General features: G+C 50.7%; 1 protein-coding gene across 1 annotated transcript; it reads right to left on the reverse strand.

Annotated features, from left to right (window-relative positions):
• Nucleotides 1-1,585: 1,585 nt before the first annotated feature.
• On the reverse strand, nt 1,586-4,862 carry LOC133361700 (putative uncharacterized protein DDB_G0271606). Its single transcript, XM_061580705.1, has 2 exons — nt 3,681-4,862; nt 1,586-2,505 (listed from the first exon to the last, which is right to left on the reverse strand). The coding sequence occupies exons 1-2, from the start codon at nt 4,668-4,670 to the stop codon at nt 2,464-2,466; spliced, it is 1,032 nt and encodes a 343-aa protein (XP_061436689.1). The 5' UTR covers nt 4,671-4,862; the 3' UTR covers nt 1,586-2,463.
• Between the last annotated feature and the right edge of the window lie 16,882 nt (nt 4,863-21,744).

A 21,744-nucleotide genomic window follows, 5' to 3' on the forward strand; every position in this document is an offset into this window, starting at 1 on the left:
TGTTGGAGGGGAGCCACCGGTGGACGGGGGCGGCTGGACGGTCACGTGGTATAGAAGAGCTCTCGGGAGCCTTCGTGAAAGAGTCGGAGAGATCTAGAAGGTGGGCGGGGCGAGGGCCGGAGCCAGCCCAGCCAGGCCGATATAAACGGTGGGGGGGGGGGGGGGGGGGGGCCCGTGAGGGGGTCGTGGGTTCTTCGTGTGGCCGGTGAAGATTCGGGGAGAAGAAGCCTCTAGCCACGCGCTCCGGGAGACAGCAGCTCGTGGTCCGGGCCGGGATAGCGAGCCGTGTCTAGTTGTGCCGTAGCGTGGGGATAGATGGGCCCTCAACATAGTAGTAGATTTTTACCCTTTCAACTGGTACAAAACTGACACCTTTATACAAGGGGTCATGTTTGCAATAACCACAACACAAGCAGTCAAAATGCAAACAAAAAGAAACTCTGATGATGATGATATGCACTGTCCTTGAAGTTGATTGGTCCACACCCGAGACAGCTTTCCTTAGAGCCCAGTCTCCATTGGTGTTGGACCAGATGACGCCACAAGGGCGCACAACTCAACACCCAAGTGTAGCTCGTGTTGTGTTGAGTTGGTGAAATAGCGTTGCTCCCAAGACGTCTTCCGACTCAGTTGGATTCACTACGTATGTCTATAAAACATGGATTTAAACAAATGCAACAAGCCTCCAGGAAAATTGTTCTTGAAGCACGGCGAGAAAAAAAGGCACAAATGTTTTAAGAGACGCAGCACGTCATTTATTGCAGATAGTTTCACATCAATAATGTAATCTCAGTCAACACTCACCGTGTTATTATTGATCCCCCCATTATTGGCAGACATTGTGTCAAAGGTAGAGGCGCAGCCCTGCAATTCCTGCTCGTGCCACCGCTGGCAGATGGGGCACCACGAGAGGCGGGGGGGAGGGGTAATTTTGACTTTTTCACGTTGGCCAGAGATCTTTGAAGAGGACTTTGTACACGATATGAATACGTCATGACCAATGCCGACAGGAACTAAACGATGTTTGTCGTGAGTGTTGCTGCGTTGTGCATGTTGTCGACTTCCCACAGGATTATAAGATAAAAGGCGTCGTGATGTTCTCACAGGTCAACAATCTTTAGGACCCGACGGGACATTCCATAACTAAAGCTTCATCCTCTGTTCCTGAGGATATCGTGTTTGGTTGCTTAGTACACTAAGAGAACAGATTTAAAAATAATCCATTCTAGATTTGACGCTTTCATGACTGCAAGGATTCATACTCTTAGGTGTTTTCTGGTAAAGTCACGTGGGTAAAAAATAAGTAAATACAATTTATATAAATAATAATACAAACAAAAAATAAAAAAATTATATATAACATTTTCTTTTATTTCTATTGCTTTTATTATTTTTATTCTTATTTTCCCCTACGTGACGTAGAAATACTAATAGATAAAATAAATAAAATAATTATCTTTAAATATATATTTTTTTATCTTTTATTTTATTTTTTACCTACGTGACTTTACCGAAAAAAAACGAACACTTTCAAAAGAATCCTTTTCCTCGGAACATGAAAATTACTTTTTTGAGGCGACTGCGAGTATCCAGCTATATATTTTGACACAGCTCTACTACTTAAGATTTATGTTCCATTAAAAGTTAAGATTACGTTTAAAAATCACGACTTACGTCGGTAACGCTGAACACACAAAATTCATTATGAACGATCAAAGACAAGTCTGACATTGTCACTTAAACAAGTGTTTTACAGAAATTCAGGCAATTTAAAACAACACGTCACCACAATTTCTTGGCTGTAAGTTTTGTTTCTGTGTAACCAGTTTTCAAGACTTCAAGTCAAATTGTGTAAACGCACACAATCAAACGTATCCCACGACAATTCTTTGAACATTTAGGTTGGTAGTTAGCACCTTTTAACGCCTCTGAATTTTCATCCGATTCAAACCCCGAGCCATTTAAATGTTTGCATCTCTCATTGCCACTGCCAAAAAATTAATTCCCTCAAGTTTAAAAATATTAACGATGCAGATATTACGATGCACTTTCTAAAGACTTGTACTATTTTACTGTTCAACGCCTGACAGAGGTCGGACCACACGTTAATGGAAGCCTCATTTTTGTAAAGAGAAAAGTAAAAAATTGACATGGCTTGGTGATGGCCGTTCCCTCTCTTCTGAGGCGCTCGCTCGTCATCGTGGCGTGCGAGATGACCACAACCACCACAACCACCACCACGTGACTTTTATTTCGTGTTGCGCTGCATTTAGTGCCACAGCGTGTGGATTTACAGCGTTCATTCGTTTGTTTGCTGGTGACTTTGTGTATTTCATATCGGAATCGCCTCCAGTGCTGTTGCTGCTGGCGGCAATAAAAGTTGTGTACAAGTCCAAAGTCTCTGTCTCTCTTCTCGTCTTCACTGTCGCTGCCCGTCGGAGCTCGGCGTCTACGGCTCCTCTCCTAGGTGGGCGTCCCCGGCCCGAACGCTCGCAGGAAGCCCTCCTGTGTGGCAGCACAGAAACAGAACGGAAAGAGAGCCCCACCACCACCATCATCGTCATCATCATCACCTTTTGGCGTTGTTCTATGATCTGATACTGGTGGTGAGTCACTGGTACAGAGACACTGGGTAGTGAGACACTGGGTAGTGAGACACTGGGTAGTGAAACACTGGTACAGATACACTGGGTAGCGAGACACTGGTACAGAGACACGGGGTAGTGAGACACCGCTAGTGAGACACTAGGTAGTGAGATACTGAGTAGTGAGACACTGGTAGTGAGACACTGGGTAGTGAGACACTGGGTAGTGAGACACTGGGTAGTGAGACACTGGTACAGAGACACTGGGCAGTGAGACAATGGTAGTGAGATACTGGGTAGTGAGACACTGGGTAGTGAGACACTGGTACAGAGACACTGGGCAGTGAGACACTGGTAGTGAGATACTGGGTAGTGAGACACTGGGTAGTGAGACACTGGGTAGTGAGACAATGCTTGTGAGACACTGGGTGGTGAGACACTGGGTAGTGAGACACTTTGGTTGAACGCGTGGAATGTTCGAACGCTCACTGCTGAGGAGAGGCTGCCACTCCTCTGTCGGGAGCTGGACAGGTACTGCCTGGATCGCTGTGGCATTCAGGAGGTCCGGTGGACCGGCTCTGGCTCCTGACATCATGAGGGGTGGACAGTCCTCTACTGGGGGCAGGAGACTGCCAAACAACAGGGAGTGGCTCTTCTTCTGAATAAAAGAATGAAGGGGGCATGGGAGCGTGGCGGTGAGGTGTGGGAATTTGTAAGCCCCAGACAACTTTGGGCTCACCTTTCCATCAACCAGAGGCGAGGAGTGGTGGTCGTGGTTACTTATGCCCCCACCGAAGACGAACATCCGTGGAGGGATGCAGACAAGGCCGATGAGTCAGATACCTTCTATGACCTCATGTCACAGATGCTGGCTAAAATGGCCCCTCGGGATAGAGTGAATCTTGTTGGGTGACTTCAATGCCCGAGTTGGTCATGATGCTGGCACCTGGTCTGGAGTGATTGGAGGACATGGGTCAGATCAACTCAATAACAACGGTAGGAGGTTGCTCGATTTTGTACAGCTCATGGGCTTGTAATTACCAACATGCTGTTCCGGCGCAGTGGTGTTGATGATAGCGGTGTGTAACCCCTCACCCAGCCTCCCTGTTCCATGAGCCAGGTCTTGCGTGTGGTCAACAGCACAGCGGCCACCGCGTCCGTCAAGGGCCAAGTCTCCTCCGAGTCGCCCAGACGACCGGAGGCCCTCAGGTTCTTGACGAGCAGCGCGCAAAACACCACCATGGACAGCACGCAGCCCCAGCTCATGGGCCCCGCGGTGAGAACCTGCCAAGCCAGGGTCATGACCAGCCGGCGCGGGTCCACTTGCTTCGCCAGCTCCTCCGCGCGCCTCACAAAGTCTGGGATGGAGGCTTCGAACTCCGCCAGCAACGCGTCTCCTCGGGTGTCCAGCGCCTCCTGCAGAAGCTCCACACGCATCCGCACCAGCCGCCGGGAGGTCTGGAGCAGCGAGCGCACCTCCCGGAGCTGCCGCTGTATTTGCCGCGCCTGCCGCTGCAGCTCCTGCCACTCCTTGAACTGCTGCAACTGCTGGAAATGCTCCTGCTGCATTTGGTGCAGCTGCTTGAACCGACGCATCAGCTGCACCTCCTGGAGCTGATACTTCTTCTGCAGCTCCTGCAACAGCTGCTGCTGCTGCTGCACATCCAGGAGCTGCTCCTGCTGCTGCAGCTGCTGCACAAGCTCCTGTTGCCGCTGCACCTGCTGGAGCTGCTCCTGCACCTGCTGCATGTGCTGGAATTGCTGCTGCCAGAGCTTCTCCATCCACTGCTGCTGCTGCTGCTGCGACAGCAGGAGATGTTGCTGCACCGCCGGGAGCTGCTGCTGCAACTGCTGCAGCTGCTGCTGCAGCTGCTGCTGCAGCCCCTGCTGCTGCTGCTGCACAGGATGCTGCTCCGTCTGCTGCGTCAGGTGAGCCACGTAGCCGGAGATGAGATCGCCGGTTACGATGGTCAGCAACTGCATCGCTTCATCCTCCTCCTCCTCCTCCTCGCCGCAGCCACCGACCCTCGCCTGAATCTCCCCCGCAGAATGCGACGCGGCTTGGGCAGAGGCCGCAGGCTGCATGGCGGTGTAGGCCTCAGTGGCGGGTGTTGAAGTCGTTGTTGCTGATTCCGCTGCTGCTGTGGGAGGGTCGTTGATGTCGCGAGGCAATTGAGGAGGTAGAGGAGGTGGAGGAGGTAGAAGAGGAGGTAGAGGAGGAGGTAGAGGAGGAGGTAGAGGAGGTGGCAACTTCGCGACTCGCTGGAAGCTGTTGGCTTCTACCTCCATTGCGATTTGGTTAACGGTGATGCCGTCGGATCGATCCGTGGATCGATTCCTCCATGCGATTACGTTAGAATCGACTTAGTTTGCAAGCCGTCGGTCGATTCTGACCTCGATTCACGATCCTCACGGGGGGGGGGTCACAGAGACCCATAGACTACAGTAGAGATAAATAATAAAAAATAATATAAATAATAATAGAAATAAATAATAAATCACGACGTACAGGTTTTTGTGTGCTTTTTTTACACCTGATGAAGGAAGTTTGTGTTGCCTCTGAAACGTCGTGATTTTTTTTATTATTTTTATATTATTTATATTTTTACCTACGTGACTTTACCGAAAAAACCTACTCCTGGCAGTCACGAAAGCTTCAAATGTAGAATTACTGATAGAGACCCATCGACTCTCTAAGCTGTCTTGTGGTTGTTGTTAGTTGTTTGACTTGCATCCCACTGGGATGTTTGCACACAGCGTTGGTGTAACGGTGATTTTTTTCTGCAATATTTTGCTGTCTTTTCTTGGATTTTCTGTTTGCACTCAGTCACATAGTCACTTTAAGATGTTTTTTGTTCATGTTTTTGTTTGTTTTTTCAGTTTGCACATAGTCACTTTAAGATGTTTTTTGTTTGTTTTTTCAGTTTGCACATAGTCACTTTAAGATGTTTTTTGTTCATGTTTTTGTTTGTTTTTTCAGTTTGCACATAGTCACTTTAAGATGTTTTTTGTTTGTTTTTTCAGTTTGCACATAGTCACTTTAAGATGTTTTTTGTTCATGTTTTTGTTTGTTTTTTCAGTTTGCACATAGTCACTTTAAGATGTTTTTTGTTTGTTTTTTCATTTTGCACATAGTCACTTTAAGATGTTTTTTGTTCATGTTTTTGTTTGTGTTTTCAGTTTGCACATAGTCACTTTAAGATGTTTTTTGGTTCATGTTTTTGTTTGTTTTTTCAGTTTGCACATAGTCACTTTAAGATGTTTTTTTGTTCATGTTTTTTTGTTTTTTCAGTTTGCACCCGATTCAAGAACCGAATGGCTCACAGGGCTCTACCTAATACATGAACTTGAACTTGACTCACCACACAGAGACCCACAGACGACACCACGCAGACAGCCAATGACACCTGGGGGCTCTGCCCACGTGGTGCTTAAGCCCCGCCCCTTCCTGACACGTGACCCGCGCTGGGCGTGGCCAGACGCTGTCACGTGGGAGCTGCAGTGGTGCCACGTGTCTCTCTGCTGCTGCTGCTACTTGAAGCCGGTACGGTTATAACAGCAATTGATTAAGAGGTTACTTGCCTTGACGGGTTAGCGGATCAATTTTGACTTAAAACTTTCGTGACTGCAGGAATTCATATTCTTGGTTCTTTTGGTAAAATCGCGTCGATTGAAAATAAAAAATAAGAAAAAAAATGGAAAATAATAAAGCAAAACCCGCCATTTTTTCAATATTTTATTATAATTTTTTTCTATTTACGTGACTTTATAACAGAAAGAACCAATAATATATCGAGGGTTAGCCGATTTCATTCGTTAATCGATTTGTTGTCTGCTGGGATTTTTGCACACAGAGTTGGTGTAACTGTGATTTTTTTCCTGCAATATTTTGGCTGTCTTTTCTTGGATTTTCTGTTTGCACTCAGTCACATATTCACTTTAAGATGTTTTTGTTTGTTGCGGTTGTACCCGATTCAAGAGCCGAATGGCTCACAGGGCTATACCTAATACTTGAACTTGAAGTAGCGGTGACGTCACCACGACGCTTGTGCACACACCACACACACAGTCACACACACACACAGTCACACACACAGACACACACCACACACACAGTCACACACACAGTCACACACACACAGTCACACACACAGACACACACCACACACAGTCACACACACACACAGTCACACACACAGACACACACCACACACAGTCACACACACAGACACACACCACACACACAGACACACACAGTCACACACACAGTCACACACCACACACACAGTCACACACACCACACACACAGACACACACACAGACACACACACAGACACAACACACACAGTCTCACACACACACACAGACACACACCACACACACAGTCACACACCACAGACACACACACAGTCACACACACAGACACACACAACAACAACAACCGCCATTTGCCACATTTTATGTTCGCACTTAGTCACAAAGTCACTTTAAGATGTTTTCTTGTTCATGTTTTGTTTTTTGTTTGTTGCGGTTGCACCCGATTCAAGAGCCGAATGGCTCACAGGGCTCTGTACCTAATACTTGAACTTGAACTTGCAGTAGTGCAGCTCATCAGGGGGCGGATTCAGCAAGTTGCAGCAGCCTCTTTCGAAGGTGCAGCGACGTCTCTCCAGCAGCAGCTGCAGTAGCAGCATCATCAGCAGCTGCAGTACACGTGCACAATTCATTCCAAGGTGTGTGTGTGTGTGGTGTGTGTGACTGTGTGTGACTGTGTGTGGTGTGTGACTGTGTGTGGTGTGTGTGGTATGTGACTGTGTGTGGTGTGTCTGTGGTGTGTGTGGTGTGTGACTGTATGTGGTGTGTGTGGTGTGTGACTGTGTGTGGTGTGTGTGACTGTGTGTGACTGTGTGTGGTGTGTGTGGTGTGTGACTGTGTGTGGTGTGTGACTGTATGTGGTGTGTGTGACTGTGTGTGACTGTGTGGTGTGTGTGTGGGGTGTGTGACTGTGTGTGGTGTGTGTGACTGTGTGTGACTGTGTGTGGTGTGTTACTGTTTGTGGGGTGTGTGTGGTGTGTGACTGTGTGTGGTGTGTGACTGTGTTTGTGTGACTGTGTGTGGTGTGTGTGTGGTGTGTGACTGTGTGTGGTGTGTGACTGTGTGTGGTGTGTGACTGTGTGTGGTGTGTGACTGTGTGTGGTGTGTGACTGTGTGTGGGGTGTGTGTGGTGTGACTGTGTGTGTGACTGTGTGTGACTGTGTGTGTGACTGTGTGTGTTGTGTGACTGTGTTTGTGTGACTGTGTGTGTGGTGTGTGCACAAGCATCGTGGTGACCCACCCCCCCGTGTGCCACAGTGCCGGCCTTGATAAGTGCTGGCGAGATGAGGGGAGGGGCAGAGACGTCGCGAGAGATCGGCAAAGAGAAGGGGAGGCCAGGGGAAGACAGGAAGAGAGAGAGAGACATCAGAGGGCGCCGAACCTTCGTCGATTTATAAGCGAGAGGTTAGGGGGATTCAGTTGGGAAGGAGGGAGAGAGACGGGGAGGCAGGGAGGGAGGGAGATGGGGGGGCAGAGAGAGAGAGAGATGGGGGGACAGAGAGGGGGAGAGATGGGGGGGCAGAGAGGGAGAGGGGGGCAGGGAGGGAGAGAGACGGGGGGGCAGAGAGGGGGAGAGAGAGGGGGACAGGGAGGGAGAGAGACGGGGGGGCAGAGAGGGGGAGAGATAGGGGGGCAGAGAGGGAGAGGGGGGCAGAGAGGGGGAGAGACGGGGGGGCAGAGAGGGGGGCAGAGAGGGGGAGAGAGAGGGGGCAGGGAGGGAGAGGGGGGCAGGGAGGGAGAGAGACGGGGGGGCAGAAAGGGGGAGAGACAAAAGGGCAGGGAGGGAGAGAGCTGTAGATGCCACTGGTTCTTCACGTTCTGTAGATGTAGATGCCACTGGTTCTTCACGTTCTGCAGATGTAGATGCCACTGGTTCTTCACGTTCTACAGATGTAGATGCCACTGGTTCTTCACGTTCTCCAGATGTAGATGCCACTGGTTCTTCACGTTCTGCAGATGTAGATGCCACTGGTTCTTCACGTTCTCCAGATGTAGATGCCACTGGTTCTTCACGTTCTACAGATGTAGATGCCACTGGTTCTTCACGTTCTGCAGATGTAGATGACACTGGTTCTTCACGTTCTACAGATGTAGATGCCACTGGTTCTTCACGTTCTACAGATGTAGACGCCATTGGTTCTTCACGTTCTACAGGTGTAGATGCCACTGGTTCTTCACGTTCTGCAGATGTAGATGCCACTGGTTCTTCACGTTCTACAGATGTAGATGCCAATGGTTCTTCACGTTCTGCAGATGTAGATGCCACTGGTTCTTCACGTTCTGCAGATGTAGATGCCACTGGTTCTTCACGTTCTCCAGATGTAGATGCCACTGGTTTCTTCACGTTCTACAGATGTAGATGCCACTGGTTCTTCACGTTCTGCAGATGTAGATGACACTGGTTCTTCACGTTCTACAGATGTAGATGCCACTGGTTCTTCACGTTCTACAGATGTAGACGCCATTGGTTCTTCACGTTCTACAGGTGTAGATGCCACTGGTTCTTCACGTTCTGCAGATGTAGATGCCACTGGTTCTTCACGTTCTACAGATGTAGATGCCAATGGTTCTTCACGTTCTGCAGATGTAGATGCCACTGGTTCTTCACGTTCTGCAGATGTAGATGCCACTGGTTCTTCACGTTCTGCAGATGTAGATGACACTGGTTCTTCACGTTCTACAGATGTAGATGCCACTGGTTCTTCACGTTCTACAGATGTAGACGCCATTGGTTCTTCACGTTCTACAGATGTAGATGCCACTGGTTCTTCACGTTCTGCAGATGTAGATGCCACTGGTTCTTCACATTCTGTAGATGCCACTGGTTCTTCACATTCTACAGATGTAGATGCCACTGGTTCTTCACGTTCTACAGATGTAGATGCCACTGGTTCTTCACGTTCTACAGATGTAGATCCCACTGGTTCTTCACGTTCTGCAGATGTAGATGCCACTGGTTCTTCACGTTCTACAGATGTAGACGCCACTGGTTCTTCACGTTCTGCAGATGTAGATGCCATTGGTTCTTCACGTTCTACAGATGTAGATCCCACTGGTTCTTCACGTTCTGCAGATGTAGATGCCACTGGTTCTTCACGTTCTACAGGTGTAGATGCCACTGGTTCTTCACGTTCTGCAGATGTAGATGCCACTGGTTCTTCACATTCTACAGATGTAGATGCCACTGGTTCTTCACGTTCTGCAGATGTAGATGCCACTGGTTCTTCACGTTCTACAGATGTAGATGCCACTGGTTCTTCACGTTCTGCAGATGTATGTGTCTCTGATTCTTCACATTCTGCATATGTAGATGCCACTGGTTCTTCACGTTCTGTAGATGCCACTGATACTTCACGTTTTGCAGATGTAGATGCCACTGGTTTTTCACGTTCTGCAGATGCCACTGGTTCTTCACGTTCTACAGGTGTAGATGCCACTGGTTCTTCACGTTCTGCAGATGTAGATGCCACTGATTCTTCACGCTCCGCAGATGTAGATGCCACTTGTTCTTCACGTTCTGCTGCTGTAGATGCCACTGGTTCTTCACGTTCTGCAGATGTAGATGCCACTGGTTCTTCACGTTCTGCAGATGTAGATGCCACTTGTTCTTCACGTTCTGCTGCTGTAGATGCCACTGGTTCTTCACGTTCTGCAGATGTATATGTCTCTGATTCTTCACGTTCTACAGATGTAGATGCCAATGGTTCTTCACGTTCTGTAGATGCCACTGGTTCTTCACGTTCTACAGATGTAGATGCCTCTGATTCTTCACGTTCTACAGATGTAGATGCCAATGGTTCTTCACGTTCTGTAGATGCCACTGGTTCTTCACGTTGTACAGATGTAGATGTCACTGGTTCTTCACGTTCTGCATATGCCACTGGTTCTTCATGTTCTGCAGATGTAGAAGCCTCTGGTTCTTCACGTTCTGCATATGTAGATGCCACTGGTTCTTCACGTTCTGTGGATGCCACTGATACTTCACGTTCTGCAGATGTAGATGCCACTGGTTTTTCATGATCTGCAGATGCCACTGGTTCTTCATGTTCTGCAGATGTAGAAGCCACTGGTTCTTCACGTTCTGCAGATGTAGATGCTACTGTTTCTTCACGTTCTACAGATGTAGATGCCTCTGATTCTTCACGTTCTACAGATGTAGATGCCACTGGTTCTTCACGTTCTGTAGATGCCACTGGTTCTTCACGTTCTGCAGATCTATTTGCCTCTGATTCTTCATGTTCTACAGATGTATATGCCACTGGTTCTTCACATTCTGCAGGTGCCACTGATACTTCACGTTCTGTAGATGTAGAAGCCACTGGTTCTTCACGTTCTGCAGATGTAGATGCCACTGGTTCTTCACGCTCTGCAGATGTAGATGCCACTGGTTCTTCACGTTCTGCAGATGTAGATGACACTGGTTCTTCACGTTTTGTAGATGTAGATGCCACTGATTCTTCACGTTCTGCAGATGTAGATGCCACTGATTCTTCACGTTCTGCAGATGTAGATGCCACTGATTCTTCACGTTCTGCAGATGTAAATGCCACTGGTTCTTCACGTTCTGCAGATGTAGATGCCACTGATTCTTCACGTTCTGCAGATGTAAATGCCACTGGTTCTTCACGTTCTGCAGATGCCACTGATTGTTCACGCTCTGCAGATGTAGATGCCACTGGTTCTTCACGCTCTGCAGATGTAGATGCCACTGGTTCTTCACGTTCTGCAGATGCCACCGATTCTTCACGTTCTGCAGATGTAGAAGCCACTATTTCTTCATGTTCTGCAGATGTAGAAGCCACTGTTTCTTCACGTTCGACAGATGTAGATGCCACTGATTCTTCACGCTATGCAATGTCACTGGTTCTTCACGTTCTGCAGATGTAGATGCCACTGGTTCTTCACGTTCTGCAGATGTAGATGCTAATTCCCTTTGCAACGTGTTTCCTCTCTATTCTCTTGAAATACCTACTAAGAGATGTCTGCACAGTTGTTCTCTTCATCTCTGCACAAATCAACTTGTGATGGGCAATCGCATCGTTGAACTGCGGTAACGGGACATACGGACAGGTTTGCACGTATCTCTGAAAGTTCCCAAGTCGAATGTTTGTAAGTAGAGGTAGTCCCTGTACTACATCGGGCACAAGCTGGGGGCAGGGGGTGGGGGGTCAGGGAATTGGGTGATGCAACAGATGTTCATTAGGGATAGAGTAGAGGTTGGTTGTCCCTGTGGAGGCGGCATTGCCGAGGGGACAGGACAGGAAGGACACGGCTTCGAATCCCGTCTAGTGAGCAAAGTGAACAAAGACGCCAAGGTCACCGTGAACCGATGTCACGACTCCCCCGCGCTGACGTCATATCGAATTTCATTTAAGTGACGCCACTATATTTTCAAAACGAGTGTGATTTTTACAGTATTTTTGTTTTAAGACGTGAGGTTGCCACCTGTCCTTGCTTTGATGTAATATCCCTGCATTGATGCATTTCATTTCATTAAATTGATATCAGTAGATTGCCACGGTTATCATTTGTAATTCTTTACGACGCGAGTTTGCCACCCGTACTGGTTCCCCCCCCCCCCCCCCAAGATCATCCTCTTATGGAGGTCGGCTCCCGTGGGATATCTCCAAGTCTTCGCAGAAACGTGACTTGGCAAGTCCTGGTTTGTTGCCAGTCGCGTGAAAGTTTGCCACTCAATAGCGTGCATGTACACGCACAGTCATCCTCCCCCGTCTCTCTTCTGCTGTTGTGAATACAGAGGGAGTGCTTCAAAAACAAGTGAACACTTCTGAGACTTTGCAACAACACCACAGGAAAACGTGCTGCCTCCGGCCTCTGGAGACCTGCACCTGTAGAAGATTGCAGGCGCGCGTTGACAATGTTGGCGAAGACTCTTCGGCTTTTTAAATCCTTTATATTAAGTTCGCTTGCTTGCGCGCTTACGACCGTGCAAACCTTTCGGTCGTTTTTTAACCCACTTCCGTGATCCAATCGAGCTGACATTTTGCACACAGACTCGTTGTGCATGACAATTAATGTTCGTGAAAATTTTTTCCAAAATTTTACACTTTAGGGAAAACAAATTAAATATTTAATTACCAATTGTTTAATACTGCAGACAATCATCTGACCCATAGGTGGCAGCCATCTCAAGCCAGAGGACTCTAGCCGCCACGCATATAAAGGATTTATAGTGAAAAACTTTGTTTTTACGGGTTATACTTATTGAAGCTATTAGGACGGAACCACGATTGACCTCCGACAGTGGCGATGATGTTCACAATGGGTGAAGGGGCCGAGTTGGTACCCGCGACGGGTTTCGCAAACTCACAACCTTTCCGAGTGTATTTCCTTACGTTGAATACAAAAAAAGCACGGAATTGCTTGCGATTTTAAGCGCTTTAATTTTGAGCGTACACGCAACGAACAGAAACAATGAACGTTCACTTTACAATCAAAATGCAATCAAAATGTTTTTGAGATATCAAAGATTGCATTTTCAATAAAAACTGCAGAAGAAAAATATTAAATAAATGTGGATATCTACATAAAATTATATTATAAACACACTATCCTAAAAATACAGCACCATATTTTAACACTAAAGCAGTCACTGACTCGCAACAACTTGCAATCATAAGTGACAAGAGTTAATTTCGGGTAAAATCAATGAAAATGGGGTATGCCAATAGCATAAAAAATTAACCCGTAAAAATAAAGTTTTTCACTATAAATTCTTTATATGCGTGGCATCGGGGCGGCTAGAGTCCTCTCGTCCTCTGGCTTGAGATGGCTGCCACCTATGGGTCAGATGATTGTCTGCCACCATTAAGCAATTGGTAATTAAATATTTAAATTTTTTACCTAAAAAGTGTCAAATTTAGGAAAAATTTTTTCAGGAAAATGCATTGTCACGCACAACGAGTCTGTGTGCAAAATGTCAGCTCGATTGGATCACGGGAAGTGGGTTAAAAAACGACCGAAAGATTTGCACGGTCCTAAGCAAGCAAGCGAACTTAATATAAAGGATTTAAAAATGAGATGTGATTGAGCAAATCTGAGATCAGATTTGGAATCAGCACCCTGAAATTAGTCTAGAACAGCTGCAAAAGTCCAGGCCAGAAAAACATGCTGTGTTGTTGTTGTTGACCAGTGTTAACAGCGAAAGTGTCCACCCCCCCCACCTCCTCTCTGAAAATTGATGAAAAGCAGCGACTTAAAACTGAACACCCAAAACATTTGAACTGCGGTGGCTAAAAGTCTCCACCCTGGCTACCATTTCGCCAAGAACAATGGAACGTAAAACAACGTCGCTCAAAACAAACTCCGATTCTCTTTTAATCCTCCGATTCAGAAGTGGTGTCGACATCTGGACCCTCAAACCAGTCAAAGGGTGAGTGTCGCCGTTTTGCAGGAAGCTTGATGGAAGGTAATGCAGAGACCATCTTCCCTTGTTTGATCTTTGCTGTCAACGTGGTTTTTTTTGAGATCTCAATCGCCTGTAACAAATGAACACATTGAAGACAATTGGGCATCGTCAAGAGTCTAAAGTCGTCCTCCTGCTCAAGTGAGCGTGGCTTGGTGTTCGTCTCTCGTGACGAGGTGCACGGCTCCTGCGGTGGATACGTCCTCCACCTTGCCGTGGCGTGTCCTCGAAATAACGCGCGCGGATTCCCCGTGGGCTGCGTGTGACAGGTAAAGTTTCAAATTGAATCGGAAGGAAATTCAAACTCGTGCTAAGGTAGCCGACTTGAGGTTGGCTGCTACATCTCGGACGCTGCAAAGAAATGTCGCATGCCAGATAGTCCAAGTTTAATGTTCTACCGATATGTTGCGTGCCAGACAGTCCAAGTTTAATGTGACGCTCGCTGGGAATGACACTGAGAGACGGTGACAGGAACGTCGTTGTTGTCCAATTAGCACGGTTGGCTACGCACGGTGTTGTGAACGAAGTTCAACACACACGTACACACACACGTACACACGTACACACACACACGTACACACACACGTACACACACACGTACACACACATGTACACACATACGTACACACACACACGTACACATACACGTACGTACGTACGGACACGTACACACACACACGTACACACACAACAACAACAACCGCCATTCGCCACTAAGTGGCGGTGACGTCACCACGACGCTTGTGCCAGGCCAAGTGCACCTTGAGGCCACGTGAAGTGTCGAACGCCCGCTGGCAGGAGGTCACGGGGCAGACCCAGGTGCCACGGGTCGACTGACCGAGATGACCGAGATGACTGGCTGATGCACCACCTGTGCCCCCTACTGTACCAACTTGCTGTGCTTTAGCCACCCGGCGCTCCGCTCGTTGTTGTGAGCGTCGCTCCTCCGCCCTCCGTTGTTGTTGGAGGGCGACTGCCTCCAACTGCCCAGTAGCGTCCTTCACGAGCCTCCTCCACTGAGGCCGATCTTGACACCGCTGGTACCAGTCATCGGCAAGTCCACTCAGCTCCACGTCCTCCTGTACCACATCACTCCATCTCTTCTCCAGCCCGTGCCGCGCCCGTTTAGCCCCCTCGATCCGGCCGAACAAAAGCTGTTTAGGCATGCGGTGGCTGGGCATGCGGGCTACATGACCCAGCCAACGCAGCCTTGCCTGCCGGAGGAGCTCACCGATGGGACTTTGCCCAGATCTTTCAAGGATTTGTGAGCTCCTCACACAATCCAGCCTGGTTAAACCCAGGATGGATCGTAGGCAGGCCAGCCTAAATGTTTCCAACCGGCGAAGATGCTCCACTAGGGGGGTCCACATTTCGCAAGCGTAGAGAAGGGAGGGAATGACCGTGGCCGAGAAGACCTGAAGCTTCGTGCGGAGCGACAGACCAGGTAGCTTCCACACAGCGTTACGCAACCGATGAAAAGATATTGCCGCTCGACTGATTCGGAGTGAGACCTCTGCTGATAAACTGGAGCCGGTCATAAGCACACTGCCCAGGTATGGGAAACTCTCCACTCTCTCCACAACTGCCCCATCACCAATTGGGAGTTGTGGGGGTGGAGTGTCCGATGGTACAAAATACCCAGGCAGGTGCTTAGTTTTGGTGGGGCTGATGGTAAGGCCCCACCTCTTAGTGGCACGCTCCAGTCTCAGCAGCAGCGTCTCCAACTCCTCTTCTGAATGAGCAGCTATTACCAAATCATCGGCATACATAACGTGGTTGACCAATAGGGAGCCATCCCTTGATCGCACCCGGGCATCGATCAGCCTCCCATTATATCTGTACCAAATGGAAATTCCCCCGGTACAGCTATTGAAGGCTTCACGAACTACGCGGTCAAAATAGATGTTAAATAATGTGGGAGCCAGAGGACATCCCTGTCGCACCCCAAGGTGTACAGGGAAAGGCTCCGACTCCCGGCCACGTAGTTTTACCCGGGCCCGCTCACCATCATGAAGGTCCTTAATGATCGTGAGCAGAGGGTCAGGGACTCCGAAAGCACGAAGAACAACCCAGAGCCAGTCCTACTGATGGTATCATAGGCCTTGACCAGGTCAATAAAGCAGAGATGTAGGTCTTTTTGGAATTCCCTACACCTCTGCTGTAGCAGACGGACAGAAAATATGGCATCTGTGCAGGACCGCCCTTTCCTGAAACCGCATTGGGGCTCCGCAAGCCTCTCCTCAGCGTGCCTAGCAAGGCGATGTTGAATAATCCTTGCCAGGACCTTACCCGGCACACTGAGGAGTGAGATGCCCCTGTAGTTGTTACAGTCGGTACGGTCCCCCTTCTTAAAGAGGGGGACCACCAGGGCATCCTTCCAGTCCTGCGGAACCCGTCCAGTGGTCCAGACTGTTGTTATGATGTCATATAGGGCAGTCTGTGCACAAACGCCACCCTCCCTCAGCATTTCGCTTGGGAGATCATCTCTGCCCGGTGCCTTCTCTGGTCTCAGACTCCGGATCGCCCTCAGTACTTCCTCAACAGCTGGCACCTCAGCCAGCCACTCACAGGGGGTGACCTCTTCCAATATTTGAGGCACCGCAGCCTCAGCAGGGTTATCACCACTTTGTGCCATGATGTTTTCCTGGCTGAGAGAATTTCCCTCCCCCAGGACCTCACAGAAATGCTCAGCAAATCTGCAAACCTGTTCCTGGGGATCGGAGATTGGATCACCGTTTTTTCCTCTAATGATGGTAATAGGTGTGGCGCTGCAGGTTACTTTTTTGATGGAGTTAAATAGTGATTTGTGATCACGGGCCACTGAGGCAGACTCCATCTCCTCAGCAACCCGCGACCACCACCCATCCTTACAGCGCCTTACGGCTCTCCGAACTTCCGAGCGAAGGCTGCTGGTAAACCTCCTCATTCTCTGACGTGGGATGCTGTAGGCGATGAGAGTGGGCCTGTCGCTTTTTCTCAATTAACCTGAACACCTCCTCTGTCAGCCAGGGTTCTCTGGGGAGGTCTGGACCGCGTACCCAAAGCAGCCATTGCAGCTGCATGAGTCACAGTCTTAAACCTCGCCCATTTACCCTCGACATCAGGTGGAGTGGGGGACGATGCCAACCCCAGCTGCAAGCGATGATGAAATTCTCGCTTGCAACTTTCATCAGCTAACTGAGACCAGGCCACTTTTGGTTGGAATGGGATCCTGGGTGTACACCCACCACCGGAGTGGAAGAAAGGCAGGCGCATCTTACAGATGACTAGTCGATGGTCAGAGGGCAGATCAGCTCCACGGTTAGGTCCTGGTGTCAAGGACATGGGCTCGCATTCGCTGGTCTGTCACTATGTAGTCCAGCAGATGTTCTTGCTTGGACCCGGCATGTATCCATGATGGTGTGTGGATGCGCCGATGCCGGAAGAGCGTGTTGGTAATTACAAGCCCATGGGCTGCACAAAAATCTAGCAGCCTCCTACCGTTATTATTGAGCTGATCTGGCCCATGCCTTCCAATCACTCCAGACCAGGTGCCAGCATCATGACCAACTTCGGGCATTGAAGTCACCCAACAAGATGACTCTGTCCCGAGTGGCCACTTTAGCCAGCACCTGTGACAGGAGGTCATAGAAAGCATCTGACTCATCGGCTTTGCCTGCATCCCTCCACGGATGTTCGTCTTCGGTGGGGGCATAAGTAACCACGACCACCACTCCTCGCCTCTGGTTGATGGGAAGGCGAGCCCAAAGTATCCTGGGGCTTACAGCTTCCCACACCTCACCGCCACGCTCCCACGCCCCCTTCATTCTTTTGTTCAGAAGAAGAGCCACACCCTGTTGTTTGGCAGTCTCCTGCCCCGAGTAGAGGACTGTCCACCCCTCATGGTGGCAGGAGCCAGAACCGGTCCACCGGACCTCCTGAATGCCACAGAGATCCAGGCGGTACCGGTCCAGCTCCCGACAGAGGAGTGGCAGCCTCTCCTCCGCAGTGAGCGTTCGAACATTCCACGTGGCCATCCGCAATGGTTTTTTGTTGTTTCTGGAGGAGCCCCGAGGGTGAAAATTCAATCTCCTGGCTCCGCCAAATGGGGTTTGGCCAGGAGACGTCATAAAGCCTGACCCCCCGGGGCCTCCGGCACAAGGTTATTAGTTACAGGTTTATGTTTAGTTCGTAGTTTAGTGGTGGTTAATTGAAGGTGGAGGGGTTACCAGCCCCTCGCACCCGTCCAGAGCCCCCGTTTAGCCACTGTGGTGGACACAGATGCCATGAGGGGAGAGGCCAATGGGCATTGGCCCTCCCCCCACAGCACTGCCCACGACAGTGTTGCCCGTCCGGCACCGCGAGGAGGTAGGAGGTTGTTTTGCCGGACAGTGACACACACACAGTGACACACACACAGTGACACACACACACAGTGACACACACAGTGACACACACGCACAGTGACACACACACACAGTGACACACACACACAGTGACACACACACAGTGACACACACACAGTGACACACACACACAGTGACACACACACAGTGACACACACACAGTGACAAACACACACACAATGACAAACACACACACAGTGACACACACACAGTGACACACAAACACAGTGACACACACACAGTGACACACACACAGTGACACACACACACAGTGACACACACACACAGTGACACACACACACAGTGACACACACAGTGACACACACACAAACCTTTTTTCCTCCAGGTTCCTCCATAGATGTTGTAGCGGCACCACCACCATCACCACCATCACTATCACCACCATCACCACCACCCTGCACACACCACCACCATCACCACCATCACCATCACCACCATCACCACCACCCTGCACACACCACCACCATCACCACCATCACCATCACCACCACCTTGCACACACCACCATCATCACCACCACCACCATCACCATCACCTCCACCACCACCACCTCCATCAACACCACCACCACCATCACCACCACCACCTCCATCACCACCATCACCACCATCACCAACACCAACATCACCATCAACACCATCACCACCACCACCACCATCGTCACGACCATCATCACCATCACCACCACCATCACCACCATCGCCACCATCACCACCATCACCACCACCGTCATGACCATCACCACCATCACCACCATCACCATCACCACCATCACCACCATCACCATCACCACCATCACCATCACCACCATCACCGCCATCACCGCCACCATCGCCACCATCGCCACCATCGCCACTATCACCACCATCACCACCATCACCACCACCATCACCACCACCATCACCACCACCATCACCACCATCACCACCATCACCACCATCACCACCACCATCACCACCACCACCATCACCACCATCACCACCATCACCAACACCAACATCACCATCAACACCATCACCACCACCACCACCATCGTCACGACCATCATCACCATCACCACCACCATCACCACCATCGCCACCATCACCACCATCACCACCACCGTCATGACCATCACCACCATCACCACCATCACCATCACCACCATCACCACCATCACCATCACCACCATCACCATCACCGCCATCACCGCCATCACCGCCACCATCGCCACCATCGCCACCATCGCCACTATCACCACCATCACCACCATCACCACCACCATCACCACCACCATCACCACCACCATCACCACCATCACCACCATCACCACCATCACCACCACCACCATCACCACCATCACCACCATCACCACCATCACCACCATCATCACCACCATCACAACCACCATCACTACCACCACCACCACCATCACCACCACCATCACCACCACCATCACCACCATCACCACCATCACCACCACCACCATCACCACCATCACCACCATCACCACCATCACCACCATCACCATCACCACCATCACCACCACCACCATCATCACCACCATCATCATCACCATCACCACCATCACCACCAACACCACCATCACCACCATCATCACCATCACCACCATCACCACCATCACCACCATCACCACCATCACCTCCTCCACGTGAGTCATGTCGATGGCGAACATGAACGAGTCCGTGTCGTCAAAACCATCCACGTCCTCCTGACACCTGGGACATGGGGAGACACGGGGAGACACGGTGAGACACGCGGGGACACGGGGAGACACGGGGAGACACGGGGAGATACGGGGAGGAGACACGGGGGGAGACGCGGGGAGACGTGGGGAGACACGGGGAGACGCGGGGAGACACGGCGAGACGCGGGGAGACGCGGAGAGACGCGGGGAGACGCGGGGAGACGCGGGGAGACGCGGCGAGACGCGGGGAGACGCGGGGAGGAGACACGGGGGGAGACACGGGGAGACACGGGGGGAGACACGGGGAGACACGGGGGGGACACGCGGGCACACGGGGGAGACACGGGGAGGAGACACGGGGGGAGACATGGGGAGACACGGGGGAGACACGGGGAGACACGGGGGAGACACGGGGGAGACACGCGGGGACACGGAGGAGATACGGGGAGACACGGGGAGGAGACACGGGGGGAGACACGGGGGGGGGGAGAGACACGGGGGGGGGGAGACACAGGGGGAGAGACACGGGGGGGAGACACGGGGGGAGACACGGGGGGGGGGAGAGACACGGGGGGGGGGAGACACAGGGGGAGAGACACGGGGAGGAGACACGGGGGGAGACACGGGGGGGGGGAGAGACACGGGGGGGGGGAGACACAGGGGGAGAGACACGGGGGGGAGACACGGGGGGGGGGTGTCAGGGTGAGTGTTGGAGGTAAGGATGGTGAGTGGTGAGTGGGATGGTGAGTGGGAGGTGAGTGGGGTGGTGAGTGGGGTGGTGAGTGAGTGGGTGGGTGGATGAGTGAGTGGGTGAGTGGGTGGGTAAGTGAGTGGGTAAGTGGGTGAGTGAGTGAGTGGGTGTGTGGGATGGTGAGTGAGATGGTGAGTGGGTGAGTGAGTGGGTGGGTGAGTGGGTGGGTGGGTGAGTGGGTGAGTGGGTGGGTGAGTGAGTGGGTGGGTAAGTGGGTGAGTGAGTGGCTGGGTAAGTGGGTGGGTGAGTGGGTGAGTGGGTGAGTGGGTGAGCGTTTCCTCACCGCCCTGGGGAATCGAATTGGATGGAGACTGGGTAGTTTGACGACTCTGCAAACGGCAACATTCCCTGCAGACAAGCAAGAGACACGCAAAGACACACAGAGACACACAGAGACAGACAGAGACACACAGAGACACACAGAGGCACACGGAGACACACAGAGACACACAGAGGCACACAGAGGCACACGGAGACACACAGAGGTACACAGAGACACACAGAGACAGACAGAGACACACAGAGACACACAGAGGCACACGGAAACACACAGAGACACGCAGAGACCCACAGAGACCCACAGAGACCCACAGAGATCCACAGAGACACACAGAGACCCCCACAGAGACACACAGAGACACGCAGAGACCCGCAGAGACCCACAGAGACCCACAGAGACCCACAGAGATCCACAGAGACACACAGAGACACACAGAGACCCACAGAGACACACAGAGAGACACAGAGACCCACAGAGACCCTCACAAAGACTCACAGAGACCCATAGAGACACA

This window comes from Lethenteron reissneri, unplaced genomic scaffold (genome assembly GCF_015708825.2).
Source record: "Lethenteron reissneri isolate LAM-NWPU_2019-01 unplaced genomic scaffold, ASM1570882v1 scaffold_1200, whole genome shotgun sequence".
Taxonomy (NCBI): Eukaryota; Metazoa; Chordata; class Hyperoartia; order Petromyzontiformes; family Petromyzontidae; genus Lethenteron; species Lethenteron reissneri.